Source organism: Gadus macrocephalus, chromosome 2 (assembly GCF_031168955.1).
Source record: "Gadus macrocephalus chromosome 2, ASM3116895v1".
Lineage (NCBI taxonomy): Eukaryota > Metazoa > Chordata > Actinopteri > Gadiformes > Gadidae > Gadus > Gadus macrocephalus.
Window position 1 is genome coordinate 8,158,994 of NC_082383.1, and position 14,309 is coordinate 8,173,302.

Here is a 14,309-nt window from a genome sequence, read left to right on the forward strand (position 1 = left end):
TGTAATTTGAGTGTCTCCCTCTCTTCTCTTCTCCTCTCTCTCGTCCCTTTTCCAACATTTCCAAAGCACCAGTGAATGCGATCCACCACAACGGTCATAGAGCGCCGCCGGGAGAAAGTGCCGAACTATTCTCGACCAAAGAAATGTGGGGGAAAAAGTCTTATGTGGTTGCGACTATTTAGCCGCCTTGTTAATTTCCTCTCCCTCCGTCTCTCTCTCCCTCTCGGGTTTTCCCAGGGGAAAGTTTGCGGTGGTGAAGAAGTGCGTGGAGAAGGCGACCGGGAAGGAGCACGCGGCCAAGTTCCTGCGGAAGCGGCGCAAGGGTCAGGACTGCCGCGCCGACGTCCTGAACGAGATCGCCGTGCTGGAGTCGGCCCGGGCCAACCCCTACGTGGTGGCCCTGCACGAGGTCTACGAAACCCCCACGGAGATCATCCTGGTGCTAGAGTGGTAAGAGACCAGGGGGGAGGAGGAGGCTTACGGAGAGGTGGCTTCTTAGAAGGATGCTTCATCAAATCCCTTTTTTTTATTTTTGTATTTGTTTTCTGAGCCCAGACACAATTTCTAAGGAGATTGTCTGAAAGATAGTTTCCGAACGCAAACTTCCCCCAATGTTATTTATCTTTTGAGGGGTCGATCTGCTACCACACACATCGCACCACGTTAAGTGATTAGTGGTAGTAGTGGCACAGGACTCATTAGTCTGTTCAAATATGCAAGCCATTTTATTTATTTTTTTGCACACAGTTTTATTTTCATCCAAATGGATCTATCCATTGCCAACGGCATTAGATGGACAACGCCAGCCTCCCACAAGCCCCCATATGCCTGGTGGGGAACCGGGCCTCACTGGCTTAATACCGAAGAAGACCAGACAAATTGAATATGGCTGTGTTAACGTTGTGTGTGCCTGTGCTTTTTCTCGATCCTGTGTGATTACCTTCACTATTGCGGCGCACACCGAAAAACGCGAGGCTGGTGCGCTGCCACTGCCGTCGCTGGTAGTCGGGAATGTCAGGAATGATGATCTGACGGGGCTTTTCTTAAACCAAGACTTATGTTGTTCTTGACTATAGCTCAGGACAGGTGGCGGGAAAACGCTCCAAACCGCGGTGAGGTCGTTATTTTTCATCAGGAAAGGAATATCCATTTAGATCAAACCCGATGAATACGCAATGACTGTTGAAATCTTTTTCGCTGTTTTGCTAAAAAAAAATCTTCCAGCGCGTGTGTCGACCCTCCCAGCCCTGTGTCTAACATAGGGTAGGGAGTTTTTTTATAATCAAATCATCGTGTGGCGTGCTTGATTGAAAAGCCGCCTGTCGGGTGTAGACAGGACGTTGAGTGACGGGAATGTCAGCCCTTATTTCATTTTGGGTTTATTTTCAGCAGACACCTTCGCTCTGGGTGTGATGTGCTGCAGCTCCAGCGACACCTCAGCTTCCTGTCTGTGGCGCTTCGGGTAACCGAGCTAACGGCGGCTTCTCTGCAATAGCGTGCCTCCACTGTGTTTTTGTGCGATACGTCGCCTTTTAAAGGAGGTCAGATTGCTGCCGTTTTTTTTTTTATCTCTTTTTCTTTGTTTAGTTTTGTTTCTACCCTGAATCGGGTCGAGATAGACGGTTGTCAGGAAGCCCGTTTAAATGTCTCAATACAGGATGTGTCCCTGTTCGTTTGGCTTTGGTTTCCTGCGCGGTTTCCTTTTCAGTTTTGTTTACGTATTTGAGTGGATTTTCCCCCGTTCCAAGAAGGTAATAAAGTTACCCTTTTCATTATCTGGCAAAGGTAACGAAACCATTGTCATCCTTACCCCCCATGGTCCCAGTTGCACTCCGCCGGTCGCCTCCCTGCATCTCCAATGTAGTTCTCAAAGACGCCGTTTGCTTAAGAACACGTTGCATCTTTATGACCCTAATTACCTTTCATTGTCTGCCCAGGGGCCATGTCCTCTGCTGACCCTTCTAAATAACCCACCGCAGTGGCAGGAAACCCCCCCTGACAAACACCCACCCACCCACCCACCCGCTCCCCTTCCCATCCCCTGTTCAGCTGTTCCCCATCCCAGACATGGAATGCTACTGCTGAAGAATAAAGGAAGGCTGCTGTCCTGTCCTTTTTTCTCTTTTTCTTTTTTACTTTTGTGAAGGGGTTTTGACCTCTGACCCCTGACTGAAGTGTGAAAGAGGGATGAACGCTGCAGTGCTCTTCCCTGATTGGTTGGGGAATCCATCTTGCCTGTCAATCACAGGTGCGTGAGATGCAGCACTTAAAACTTCGGGAGGGAGGGGACGTTTTCTTGCTTGTTTAGTTAAGAAATCTTGCTCTCCTCTGCACACACCCCCTGCCCCCCTGCCCCCCGGCCCCCCTGCCCCTACCTCCTCGGGGGGAGAAGTAGGAAGTAGTTTCAGCCAGTACAAAACAGTGCAATACCACTTAGTGCTTGACAAGGGCTCAGATAGATAGATAACATTGAAATTCTACAGCACATAGATGCATTTCAGGCATAGACATTCATAAAAAGAGGTTGTTCCTGTTTGACCATGCAGACCAGTGCACACTTTGCAGACCTTTTTGCCGGTGAATGCAAAATGGCCCGACCGTGACATCTTCATACCCGCTTTTTTCCATCTCATGCGGGTTTAACAGTCATGCAGCCTCATAAGTAGCGCATCAACACACTGCCTTTTTTTAAAAGCGCGAGCCCGCGACCACATCCTTAGGCCCTACCGCAGAGACTCGAAGCGACTCAAAGACTCGAAGCGAGTCATTTAAAGCCTATTCATCGCGTGGCCTTATATCTCCCGTCTGCATCAACGCCACAGCCCCCCCGCCCCCCCCCCCGCCCCCCCCAAACTTAATGACTACGTTCCAGTGAAACCTTTTGTAATAACCAGTCAGCCTGCGTCATTTCTACAAACGTTGGACCACAATTTTTCGCCGTAGAGTGAAGTGGAGCTTTTTTCTGTTAACCCCTTCCTCTCACTGTTGCTTAGTCTTCCTCTATCTTAAACTCTATATGACGATGGCCTCAAATGTGCGCTTGAGTAATAATTTTTCCAATATATTCCAGTACATGACTAAGGAGCAACACAAAAATGTTGCGTCACTAGCCTTTGCAGGTGATCACAACAAGTGTCACTTTTAGTGTCTAGACTCTAGACGATGGCCATGGAACCGCCATGCGGGTGCGCTTGTCTCCACACAAAAGCAGGCGTGCACCGGCGCTGTTTTGAAACAACATGCACCCGCGTGACCTCCAGCTCCTCTATTATGCTGCGGATGATAAAGGAAATCCTCAGACTCATCAGCGCACGCTTCTCCACTGCGTTATACAGCCACTCGGTCCGTTGGATGATCCTTCCAGTCAAGCAGGTGCTCCTCTAGCCCATGGGCCTTTTGTTTTTATCAAATGGACCTAAAGCATGGCTTAATCTAATCATACAACCCAACCCTCAACAGTTTAGCTTCAACTCGACGGAGCCTCACTAATCTATTAGTCTGGTGAGGAACGCTTTATGACTATGCTTAATCAGATCAGCAGTTATGTTCTGGTAAATGCAGTACTGTACGTGCGTGCGTTTTGATAACTTTTCCTTTTGATTGCTCCGTTGGGTGAGCACATGGGTTTACCTGTGCTTTGGAATGTCCCAGAAACCCAGGACAGTAATAGCCTCCCTGTAGCCGAGTCCGGCGATGCTTTGTCATCGGAGGCCCCCGGCGCTGCCGGCGGACGGGTTGAGTCCAGGGAGAGGGCAGCTGGCGCAGCGCTCCTGAGCTGACGTCAACGAGAGCCCAGTTTGGGCGGCCGGCCAGACATTCAGCTCCGTCAGCCAATGTTGTTGTTTTGAGGAATTGGACCCAGAGCGGTGCACCGCTCAACCGATCCACCATCACCTGATGAAAAATGCTCTCTAAATAATTGTTGTAAGTGGCAGTTAAATTATTTTGAAAGCAGTGCTCAGGCTCCATGTACTTTACACGTGGTGTGTTATGAATGGGCCTGCAAAAAAAGTTGAAAGCGTCAGCGTTTACATTCTTTCTTCTTCTTTTTTTTTTACGTTTTAGCCAGAATGCGTTTGATCTTTTCAACACGATGTCTCTTATCAGGTCGCCTCCTCCCACGGGGGGCCCCCTTTCGTAACGAGCTAGGATTCCTCCGAACGTGTTTCACCCAAAACACCTGATGTTCCCCCACCTTCACAACAGTTCAAAGCTGGCCCCTTTACCCTCGACGCTCCACGTTAACCTCTACCGGGTTCCTGACACGATGCACCTGACTTAAACGAGAGGCACTGCACCGTAACACCTTAAGAATGGCGGCTTTGGCAAAAGTCGAATCAAGGATCCACTTCAAACGCCCATCCACATGTCTTTCATATCCTCTCCTCTCGCTAACCTCGCAAATCCGAACCAGAACGCAGGGGCCCACCGTCTCATGGGAGCAATGGGCGGGAGGCACTGCTATTTATTACCGTTTGCTATCTGGTAATGGGAAGGTCTCTGGCTCATGGGGGGCCTAAGGGTTTGACTGCAGACTTTGGGGATCGAACCCCGTTCCTTAGTCATTTTCCACCCTAACCGCTAGACAATCCTGCCCTAGAATGGGGTGAGCTGCGGGTCAGGTCGCATTTTGACGTAAATGGTAGACTTGTACACCGGCGACGAATATCCCATCAAGGCTAAAAAAAGAAAGAGCTTTGTGTTTTCACAGCTGAGGATGGTGAGGATTGAGGGGCTGGATTTGGCCATGCAGGTTATGTAACAGACCTGCCCAGGGCAATCTGCAGGAGAATTTTTGCCCCCCCCCCCCCCCCCCCGACAATAAAAAGCATGTGTGTATGTCACAATTGTTTTTCTCTTTTTATCACATGTCCAAGAGTAGTCATTTGGCAGGAACCGGCCATTTGTATGCTCAGAGCCATCGCTTAGCCGCAGTCCAAAAACACGGGCATCAGAGGAATGTTCAGAATGTATAAAATCTCTTTCTTCCCGGAGGCTATTTTGCCCCCAATATTGAACGTTTCTTACTGGTTTACTGGTTGGGTGTAATGTTCACAAACAAATGATAAAAACACATGAAACATTGAGGAAGGGAACATGTACATGTTCCCTTCCTCAATGTTTCATGTGTTTTTTATCATTTGTTTTCGTCCATCCTTTTGGTTATCCTCTCCAAGTCCAGTAATAAGTCTGTCGTTGTTTCCCACCAGGCTGTTCTGGTTATCAGATTTGGAATGAGAGAGAGAGAGAGAGAGAGAGAGAGAGAGAGAGAGAGAGAGAGAGAGAGAGAGAGAGAGAGAGAGAGAGAGAGAGAGAGAGAGAGAGAGAGAGAGAGAGAGAGAGAGAGAGAGAGAGAGAGAGAGAGAGAGAGAGAGAGAGAGAGAGAGAGAGAGAGAGAGAGAGAGAGAGAGAGAGAGAGAGAGAGAGAGAGAGAGAGAGAGAGAGAGAGAGAGAGAGAGAGAGAGAGAGAGAGAGAGAGAGAGAGAGAGCAGTTGAAGTCAACCCATATCTTTCAGTCATAAACCCTGGGTCAGAACATGTTAAAGTACCAGTATTAGCCTCTCTGCAGGGAGTCACATGCTGATTGTGCAGCCATGTGGAGACTCCTGGTGCCCGGAGCCAAAGTACACGCAAACAGACAGGAAGGCTGTTATGTCATTCTCTTTATTTTCATGTCCCGAGTGGAAAGGACTTTGACATTGTGCTGCTGCTCTTTGACTGTACTAACAGGACATCGATAATGTCAGTCACACGACTGATAATGATTTTTTTGTACCTTTTTTTGTTTTGTTTTTGGGTGTAGAGAGGAAGAGGTTGTTTCTGCACAACCCGTGGAACACTCTATCATCACTCCTTTTTGAGTAAAAAAAAAAAAAGTGTTATCAGCGAAAGGGTCATTCCACTTTTCTCAACCACTTCCTCCTCCTCCTCCTCACAGTGCGGCTGGGGGGGAGATCTTCCACCAGTGCGTGGCCGACAACGACGAGGCCTTCACGGAGAAGGATGTGGTCCGACTCGCCAGGCAGATCCTGACGGGCGTGGCCTGTCTCCACCGGAGCAACGTGGTCCACCTGGATCTCAAAGTAAGGACCAAATTGTTCATATTCCGTCTCATTCTTTATTCAGACTGGAACCCAACCAAACTTTCCAAACAAAATATGTACTGGATTTAATTCCTGACGTAGGTTTACTGAAAGTGAGGCACACCTAACTTTGTTGCTCACTGATCAATTTTCGGACCTGTAATTGGCTAACGAGCCGCCACGTCACATGTTTTCCCTTCTCTGATTGGCTTAGAGGATGATCTAGGGCTCAAATGAACAGCTGCTGGAGTGGGTTGATGTAACCAGACCCGAATCCTCTTGGAACCCTTTTCCGTAGTAAAGATAGCTTTGCAGAGGCTGCTGTTGCAGTGCTAAATTAACACTTTGTTGTTGTTCTCGTGCCCTCCTCCCCCCCAGCCTCAGAACATCCTGCTGACCAGCGCGCAGCCCCTGGGAGACATCCGCATCGTGGACTTCGGGTTGTCCCGGTGCGTGGACAACGTGTCAGAGATCCGGGAGATTCTGGGAACCCCCGAATATGTCGGTGAGTTACGGCGACAAAACCGTTTCGTCGGTGCTCAAAGCTCGGATGATGAGTTCCGTTGGTGTTTCGTTGTGTTGTGTTGTGTTGTGTGCTTGTTATTAACTATCGTGTGTTTGATTTTTGCTGCAGCTCCCGAGATCCTCAACTATGAGCCAATCAGCACTGCGACAGACATGTGGTGAGTTTACAATTGATTCCGTCACACTTTACAATATGGGTACATTAGTTAATTAACAGATAAGTAACGGTCTGGGAGTCATTTACTAATATATTTATACATTATAGGGTTAGGTTTGCCCTGACCCCTAACCGTAACCCCTAACCCTTATGCTAATGCTTTACGATAATGCCTAGTACTCCATTAACTAATGTTAACTAATGGTTACTAAATGTTTCCTAATTGTGAGGTATTACCAGTTAATCACAAACGGATAGAAGCACGCAGAGAGACAGACACACACGCACGTGTGTGTGACGCAGCACACATTCACAACTACTTGCTCAGTTTTCCTCACACGTTTCCTGTTTCCTGTCCACGACTCCATGTGTCCGTTCTCAAAATGTTCTCATTTAGCTTGAGTAGAAGTAGACGATGATTATTTAAAAACAAAGATAGGAGAGAACACAAGAGAATATAAGGGCGATTTTTAACCTTATCATGAAAGAGTGGGATACACAGGAAGGTATGGGAGATGGAGGGGAGGACATACAGCAAAGGAACCCGGGCAGGAATCGAACCCGGGGTCCCTGCGACAAGGACTGGGCCTTAATGGTGCGCACTCTACCCGGGACGCTCCCGTTTGGAATTATTTCATTAATAGTTTTCCTCCTCTTCCCTCCGTGTGACCCAGGAGCATCGGCGTGCTGACCTACGTCATGCTGACGGGCGAGTCCCCGTTCGTGGGAGACAACAAGCAGGAGACCTTCCTCAACATCTCCCAGGTCAGCGTGGACTACTCCCAGGACGTGTTCGACGGCGTCTCCGTGCCCGCCGTCGACTTCATCCGGTCCCTGCTGGTGAAGAACCCACGGTGAGACACCCTCCGAATGACTCGGGGGGGGGGGGGGGGGGGGGCTTTTTGGGGCATTTTTTTTATCTATTTCACCGGAAGGCTGACGTGTGTATCTTGGGTCCGATTTATGGTTTGACAGGCGTCACTCGGAGCTGATTCACACGCAGAGAGGATATGAGTCAAGGTAGCGTTGCCCCAGCAGCCAACCTGTCAACATCGTTGTGGTGTGGATGTAAAAATGGATCGCTTGCGTCACTGACAAGAAAGATTCTAGTTCCTTATTTACAAAGAAAATTGGTGCTGGGATGTAAATATAACCAAATCGACTACTTTTTGGATGTAGATTGGAGGCAATGCCTTTTCCCCTAAACATTTTGGCCAAAGGTACTGTTTAGAATAACTTCTGAATATATGAATATCTCTTCTGAAGCAGTTGCTAACCTCGACCCCTTTTTTGAAGCTGCATAAAAAAAACCGAAGCGTTAAAGAAAGGAAAACAAGAACACTCTTAATGCTCAATATTTTCTCACAAAACAGTTTTTGGATGTCTAGCCACCGCCGAACATTATTGGCGATGACAGCTGTGTTCTTGCACCAAGAGAAGCAGAGAACAAAAGAGGTCCTCCCCCCCCCCCCCCCCCCCTGTATTTTCTTAACCCCTGACACGATCTGATAACACACGATCCCAACACAGGCGGCCTCAATTTGTGACCACAATGTATTGAAAAATTCCTGTCTTTGTGAGTAATTATCGGACGAAAACTCATTTGGGGGGCTGTTGTGTTATTTTAACCGTGGGTCACCCGTCTGTGCGTCCGAGAGGAGCAGGATTAGGTTGGGCGGTGGGGACGGCCGTCGCTTGTGTAAACCGCAATCGAGGAATTTCCGCTCGCACTCACCGTGTGTGTTTGTGTGCTTTCATGTGTTCAGGAAGCGGCCCACCGCCGAGGAATGCCTCAACCACCCCTGGCTGCTGCTCCTGCCCTCGCCGCACAGCCCCGCCCCCCACTCCCACGTCCTCCACCGCCATGCGAGCACCACCACCACCACCACCACCACCACCACCAGCGGCAGCAGCACCACCACCAGCACCAACAGCGGCAGCCGGCACGACTTCCTGGACGAGCCCGAGACCAGCCAGTCCGAGTCGGAACCCGAGAGCCCCGCTTGTCCCGAGTCGCCCGAGGGCCTCGGCCCCTTCCTCCCCTGCCGCCCCGGCCAGGGCGACCTCAAGGCGGGGCGCAACGCCTTCCCCTTCCCCTCCTGCGACACGCCCTTCTCCACGCGGCCGGACCTCCAGCACGAGCTCATCTGCTGAGGGTGGAGGAGGTTGGAGATGGATGGACTCTCTTGGTGGAGCGTTGGGGACGTTTTGAGGCGTGTTGTGGTCTTGGATGGTCCTGATGGCGTTGGAATGGCTGGCCTGTGCCTTTTTTATGCTGCTGCTGCTGCTGCTGCTACTGCTGTGACTTGAGCGTGCACGCGCGTGTGTTTTGTGTATGCGCGTGTTGTCAAGGCCGTCGATGCATGCTTCTGTGTCTGTGATGGATGCGAATTAACGGGGATGAATCAAATTAAGGCATTGTTGACGATGAAGAGACGGAGAAGACTTTGTGGAGGTGGGGGGGGGATTGGAGGGAGTGTTATACTGTGGACCGTTTGCCCACACTGGGAGGGTGCGAGGGTGGGAAAGAGACCACAGACCTGGACTATAACGGGATAACTGTTTTGGTTGGTAGCCCCCAAACCCTAAGCTTTCTGGTTCCTGGCGTCGTCTGAAAAAACGAAACAAAAAAAACCCAAAATGCTTTCATAGGAAAGATTGTTTCTTTGGGGGTTGTTTCTGTGTCTTTGCTCAGCAAGTGCTTTCACCCCAAAATGACTTGGCTTCTTCAGTCATGGGGTTGAATCCCGGGCAAGCCTCACTCCCCCCACAATGCCTTTCTGATGCGGTGATGATGAAGGTAACCCAGGGTGCCGAACAGACGTCTGTGAGACGCAGCCAAAGAATGAACTGGGAGAGCGAGAGACAGACGGAGAGAGAGAGAGAGAGAGAGAGAGAGCGCCTAAGCAGACAACCACTGTCCCCCGTCATTTTATGTGTTTTATTTATCTTTGTGTTTTTTTTGTTCAAGAATTATTCCTTTTTATTTCCTGTTTTGGAAATTCAACACACACGTTTGGCAAAGGTCTTTGCTATGGACTATTAAGAGCACTTCTGTACGGAGACACCAAAGGTTAAAAGTAGTTAAACACCCACTGAACTCACGTTAACCACTTTAGGTAATTTGGTGACACAAGATTTTTTCTTAATGGTGCCGCTTTAAAGGATACACATTGTTGTATATTTGTTGGTTTGTATGTTTATTTTTTTGTTTGCTCTTGCACAAGTTGCACAAATTTGTTAAAATAATAAGAGGTGTCCATTTTGTAAACGCCACTATAAAGTAAAGGGGTGAAAAGATAATGATTATTAATATTATTTTGTGATGTGTATGTCCACTGAAGGGTTTGGAGTGTTTCCTGAAAGTAAAAGTACTGAACTGTATATTGTGTTTAATTATTCTGTAGAATATTCTTTGCTGTTTTATTTTATTTTATGGTATGAATGTAAAAACATTTAATATTTTTGTTTTTGTAACACCATGTTATCCATGAATCCCATTCCCGGTGTCTTTTTCTGGCAGGTTTGCACAAATAAGAAAATGAATAAATGCAACAGCATGTATTACAAGATGCATCGAAATAAATAAATGTACATTTTGTATCAGAACTTCAAGCCTTGATGTTGTTTGTTCCCTGTGAGTGTGCCTTGCAGAACCTAGATTTCAAAATGGAAACTAATTTGAAATTAGTGAAATTGCCTTTTTTATTTGGCAAGTATGATCTACAGCAGGGGTCCCAAACTCAACTTACCTGGGGGCCGCTCAAGGTAGAGTCTGGGTCAGGCTGGGCCGCATCAAGTATTCCACATAAAGGAGCACCACTGACCCAATCTAAGTTAATGATCGGGCTATAATAAGATCACGTTTGCTATGTAATCGCTGACAACGGGACATTTCATAGCGGTTGGTGGAAACCCAAGACATTTTAGCGTCCTTTGGCTTTTGTCGGGACTCGGGACACGCTACTCAAAATCGGGACTGTCCAAGCAAAACCGGGACATCTGGTCACCCTATCACAAGTGATAAAAAAGCGTGGCAAGCCACTCGGCAAAAATGTTCGTTTGACAACAATGCGCGGGCCGCACTAACACTACATTTTGATGTCAAGTAGGGGGCCACAAAATATCGTCCCGCGGGCCTCAATTGGCCCCCGGGCCGCGAGTCTTAGACCCCTGATCTACAGGGTATCTGGGATAGTACTAGGGTTACGATTAGTACTAGGGTTGGTGGTAGTATTAGGGTAAGGTTTTATGGTAGGGTAAGGGTTTCTGCTTACTGTTGGTTAAGGGTTAGAGTTTCTCTTAGAGATGGGTTTTAGGGTTTGGTCTTTGGTTGAGGTTAGGGTTTTCAATTATGGTTAGGTGTTAGGGTTTCTATTGGGGTTAGTTTTTGGGGGTTTGGTCTTCTGTTAAGGTTAGGGTTTTAAATTTTTGGTTTGAGGGTTAGGGTTTGGTTTTAGGGTTAACGTTAAGGCCCACAGAAGCCAAAATTACCTAGGGAGGTCCTCATTCCAAGAACGGGTCCCAGAGGCCCTTGGGGCCAGGGTTCCTGAACGACTCCAGGGGGCCATTGGACGTGAAGGTTCTTCATAGATAGAGGTTTATTTATGTATTTACTTAGAATGGAATGGTCCCAGGAGAGGACCCACAGTCCAAGGACACGCTCCAGAGGCCCCAGGGGCCCCAGGGGCCAGGCTCCTCAAACAATGTACCTTGGACGGGGCCCAGGCCCTATTTGGTGGCCTAAGAGGGGTTAATAACGGGGTTAGGTACACATATAGAACATGCACCTTATGCAAATAAGGTGATCCGGTCAAGAAGAAAGCAAGAAACAAGCTAGACCAGTCAGTATCTTCAGTGAGCGTGAAGATGTATAAACAGTAAACTGGGCTCTTCTGGGGGCACTGTCTGGCAAAAATATTCCACAGCGTCTCTCTGTACAGGAAATGCCAATGTCCGTTGGAGAGGAACAAACAGCACTGTTACTACCCTCCCCCCTCCTCCTCTCCAACAACACTGTTTGTTGTCTGTTTGGGTACTAGAGTCAGACCGGACAATAGCCCGTGGCTGGATACATGCTTTTATTCGTGTTCTTTTCTCTTGGCTTGGCAGCGGGCCAGTATGTTTTGCCAGTGAAACGAGAGGGGTGGGATGGGGGGTCCTATAGCCTTAGAGCACAGTGCTGGTTCCGGACACAGCGCTAGTTCTACCAGTGCTGCTAGCTAAGCGAAGCTAGCTGTGGAATGTGGGAAATGTCCATAACTCACCTCCTCTCTTAACATCCTGCCCTCCTCATCCTCGTGTAATGAGGGTTGTTTGTTTTTGTTTTGCTTTTTGATTTTCTCAGGAGGGAAGTTGACATTGTTTCCTTTCAGGCTATTGTACATGTCCAAGCATTGTTGGTTTTGTGTTTTGTTTTTTAAGCTTTCTTTGCACAGCGACGGGTCAACCGAGTGTCATGTATGTTTTGTTCCAGTCGTCCCCATGTGAAAGATGACTTGCTGATTCCTAGGTTATTCCACATGAAATGAGAGCGATTCGGCTACTGAACACTGGCGTTCCCGAAACAACGCCGTTGGGAAAACGGATTGGAGTCATTTCAAGAGAGTTTCCTTATCCTACACATTGACCTTGGCTGTAGGTCTGTGGAAGATGTTAGACCAGAGGAAGGGCAAGATGTGAAACAAGTGTTGGCCCCTGACCCAAACAAGCAGATCAGAAGTTGGATACCCTTGCTTGAAGTCAATTTAATGTTTTGTTTCTCTTTACAGAGTACACAATCAGTGGACAGATAGGGCTTGTAATTAGGTTCAGCCGGGCCCTATATTTACAAAAACAGGCACAAGATGGAAAGTGTGTAGTATTGTCATCACACAAACTCTCCTTTAGCAAAAAAAGAAAGCAAATGAACTGTCAGCAGGTTCAAACTTTCCACATTGATCCCCTCAAAAATATTTTCCACTGTAAGCACCCCCAGCCCCCTGCTGTTTCTCTCATCAACCATTGGCAAAGTCACACACACACACACACACACACACACACACACACACACACACACACACACACACACACACACACACACACACACACACACACACACACACACACACACACACACACACACACACAGATATACACGTTCACACACACACACACACACACACACACACACACAGATATACACGTTCATACACACACACACACACACACACACACACACACACACACACACACACACACACACACACACACACACACACACACACACACACACACACACACAATGTTCACACACAAGCACACACACACTCACAATCTCACACACATACACACACACAGACACATACACACATAACCACACATGTGTACACAGACACAAGCGCAAACATGCGCACACATAAATGCTGTTATATTAATAAAGGTCAGGTAGCAACAGGGTGCACCCCCCCTACTCAGAAAATAAGTTTACTACTATAGATTTAGTGGCAAGTCCAGAGGTAGGGTGAGATTCACACAAGGTCACAAGGTCACAGGGTCATGGGGGTCATGACACGTATTTGGCAAGAGCAACATTGGCCACTTTCCTTTGTGAGGAAAGGTTAGACCAGTGCCGGGTGAGAAGGGTTATGTCAATTGTTTGCAGTGCAATTTCAATTGATAAATAAGGTAATGTGAATCTGTTGATCAGAGTCGTCTCTACCGCACTCCCGTCCACGGAGTTCATCTGGGGGCCAATAACGGAAAATAAGACTCGGAAGACTCGGAAAAAACAGAGAAGTTTAGACGACACAGATGAGCTCTGACACAGCTCTTCTGAGTCTCATTGTTCCCCCAACACACACAAACGCACACACACTCGGTCATTCACACAGATCCATAGCTGACAGATGCCGGCCTCTGTTTGCAGTTAGCTTGTCACCTTGCTTAAATCCCTTTTCTTTTTTCCATGCTATCTCTCATTCTGTGCCTGGGGCCGCTCTCCCTCTCTCTAGAGATCATTTAGGAAATTCCTTCTCCTCTTGTGCTCCTGATTATATCCTCCTCACGGAAAGGGAGCACTGATGTCAGGACAAGGGGATCAAAAAACAATATATCCTGGGAGGGGGGCTTTGGATGAAGAGAAAAACCTGCAGTTCTCCACGCTGACTATGCATCTCCTACCTCTCCCCATGCAGCCTGCTCCCCTTGTTCTCACCAGATCAGGTGACTCTAGGTTAGCTCATTACGTAACGTGATATAAATGTATGCTCAACCCCCCCCCCCTAAAGTACCAAGGGCAGGGTGCGATTAGCTCACGCGAGTCGCACCATTTGAAACCGACACGACTATATTTCCCTTCAGCGCTAAAGGAATGCGGTCGGTTGACATCGCTGCGAACAACCGGTCGGGATTTATTTTATAATCCCTTTTTATTGTTTGATTGCCCGTAGGTATGCTCACAGCGTGACTCTGTCGCTGCCGGGACATTGCAGAGGTTCCTGAGAGGAAAGGGCATGGCAAGCAATGCCAAGCATGTCAACTGTCAATCTTGAGAAGGCCTAGCG

General features: G+C 48.1%; 1 protein-coding gene and 1 long non-coding RNA gene across 2 annotated transcripts in view; both read left to right on the forward strand.

Moving 5' to 3' along the window:
* The window catches only part of stk17al (serine/threonine kinase 17a like), a 14,448-nt gene extending 4,074 nt beyond the window's left edge, over positions 1-10,374 (forward strand). Inside the window, 6 exon segments of the mRNA XM_060038718.1 lie at positions 238-450; positions 5,939-6,083; positions 6,462-6,588; positions 6,718-6,766; positions 7,440-7,619; positions 8,532-10,374. Of these exon segments, the coding sequence (XP_059894701.1) occupies positions 238-450; positions 5,939-6,083; positions 6,462-6,588; positions 6,718-6,766; positions 7,440-7,619; positions 8,532-8,919 (1,102 nt within the window). The 3' untranslated portion in view covers positions 8,920-10,374.
* LOC132447775 (uncharacterized) lies at positions 457-5,368 on the forward strand. Its single transcript, XR_009523200.1, has 2 exons — positions 457-613; positions 703-5,368. It is a non-coding gene; the product is annotated as an uncharacterized LOC132447775 (long non-coding RNA).
* Positions 10,375-14,309: the final 3,935 nt, after the last annotated feature.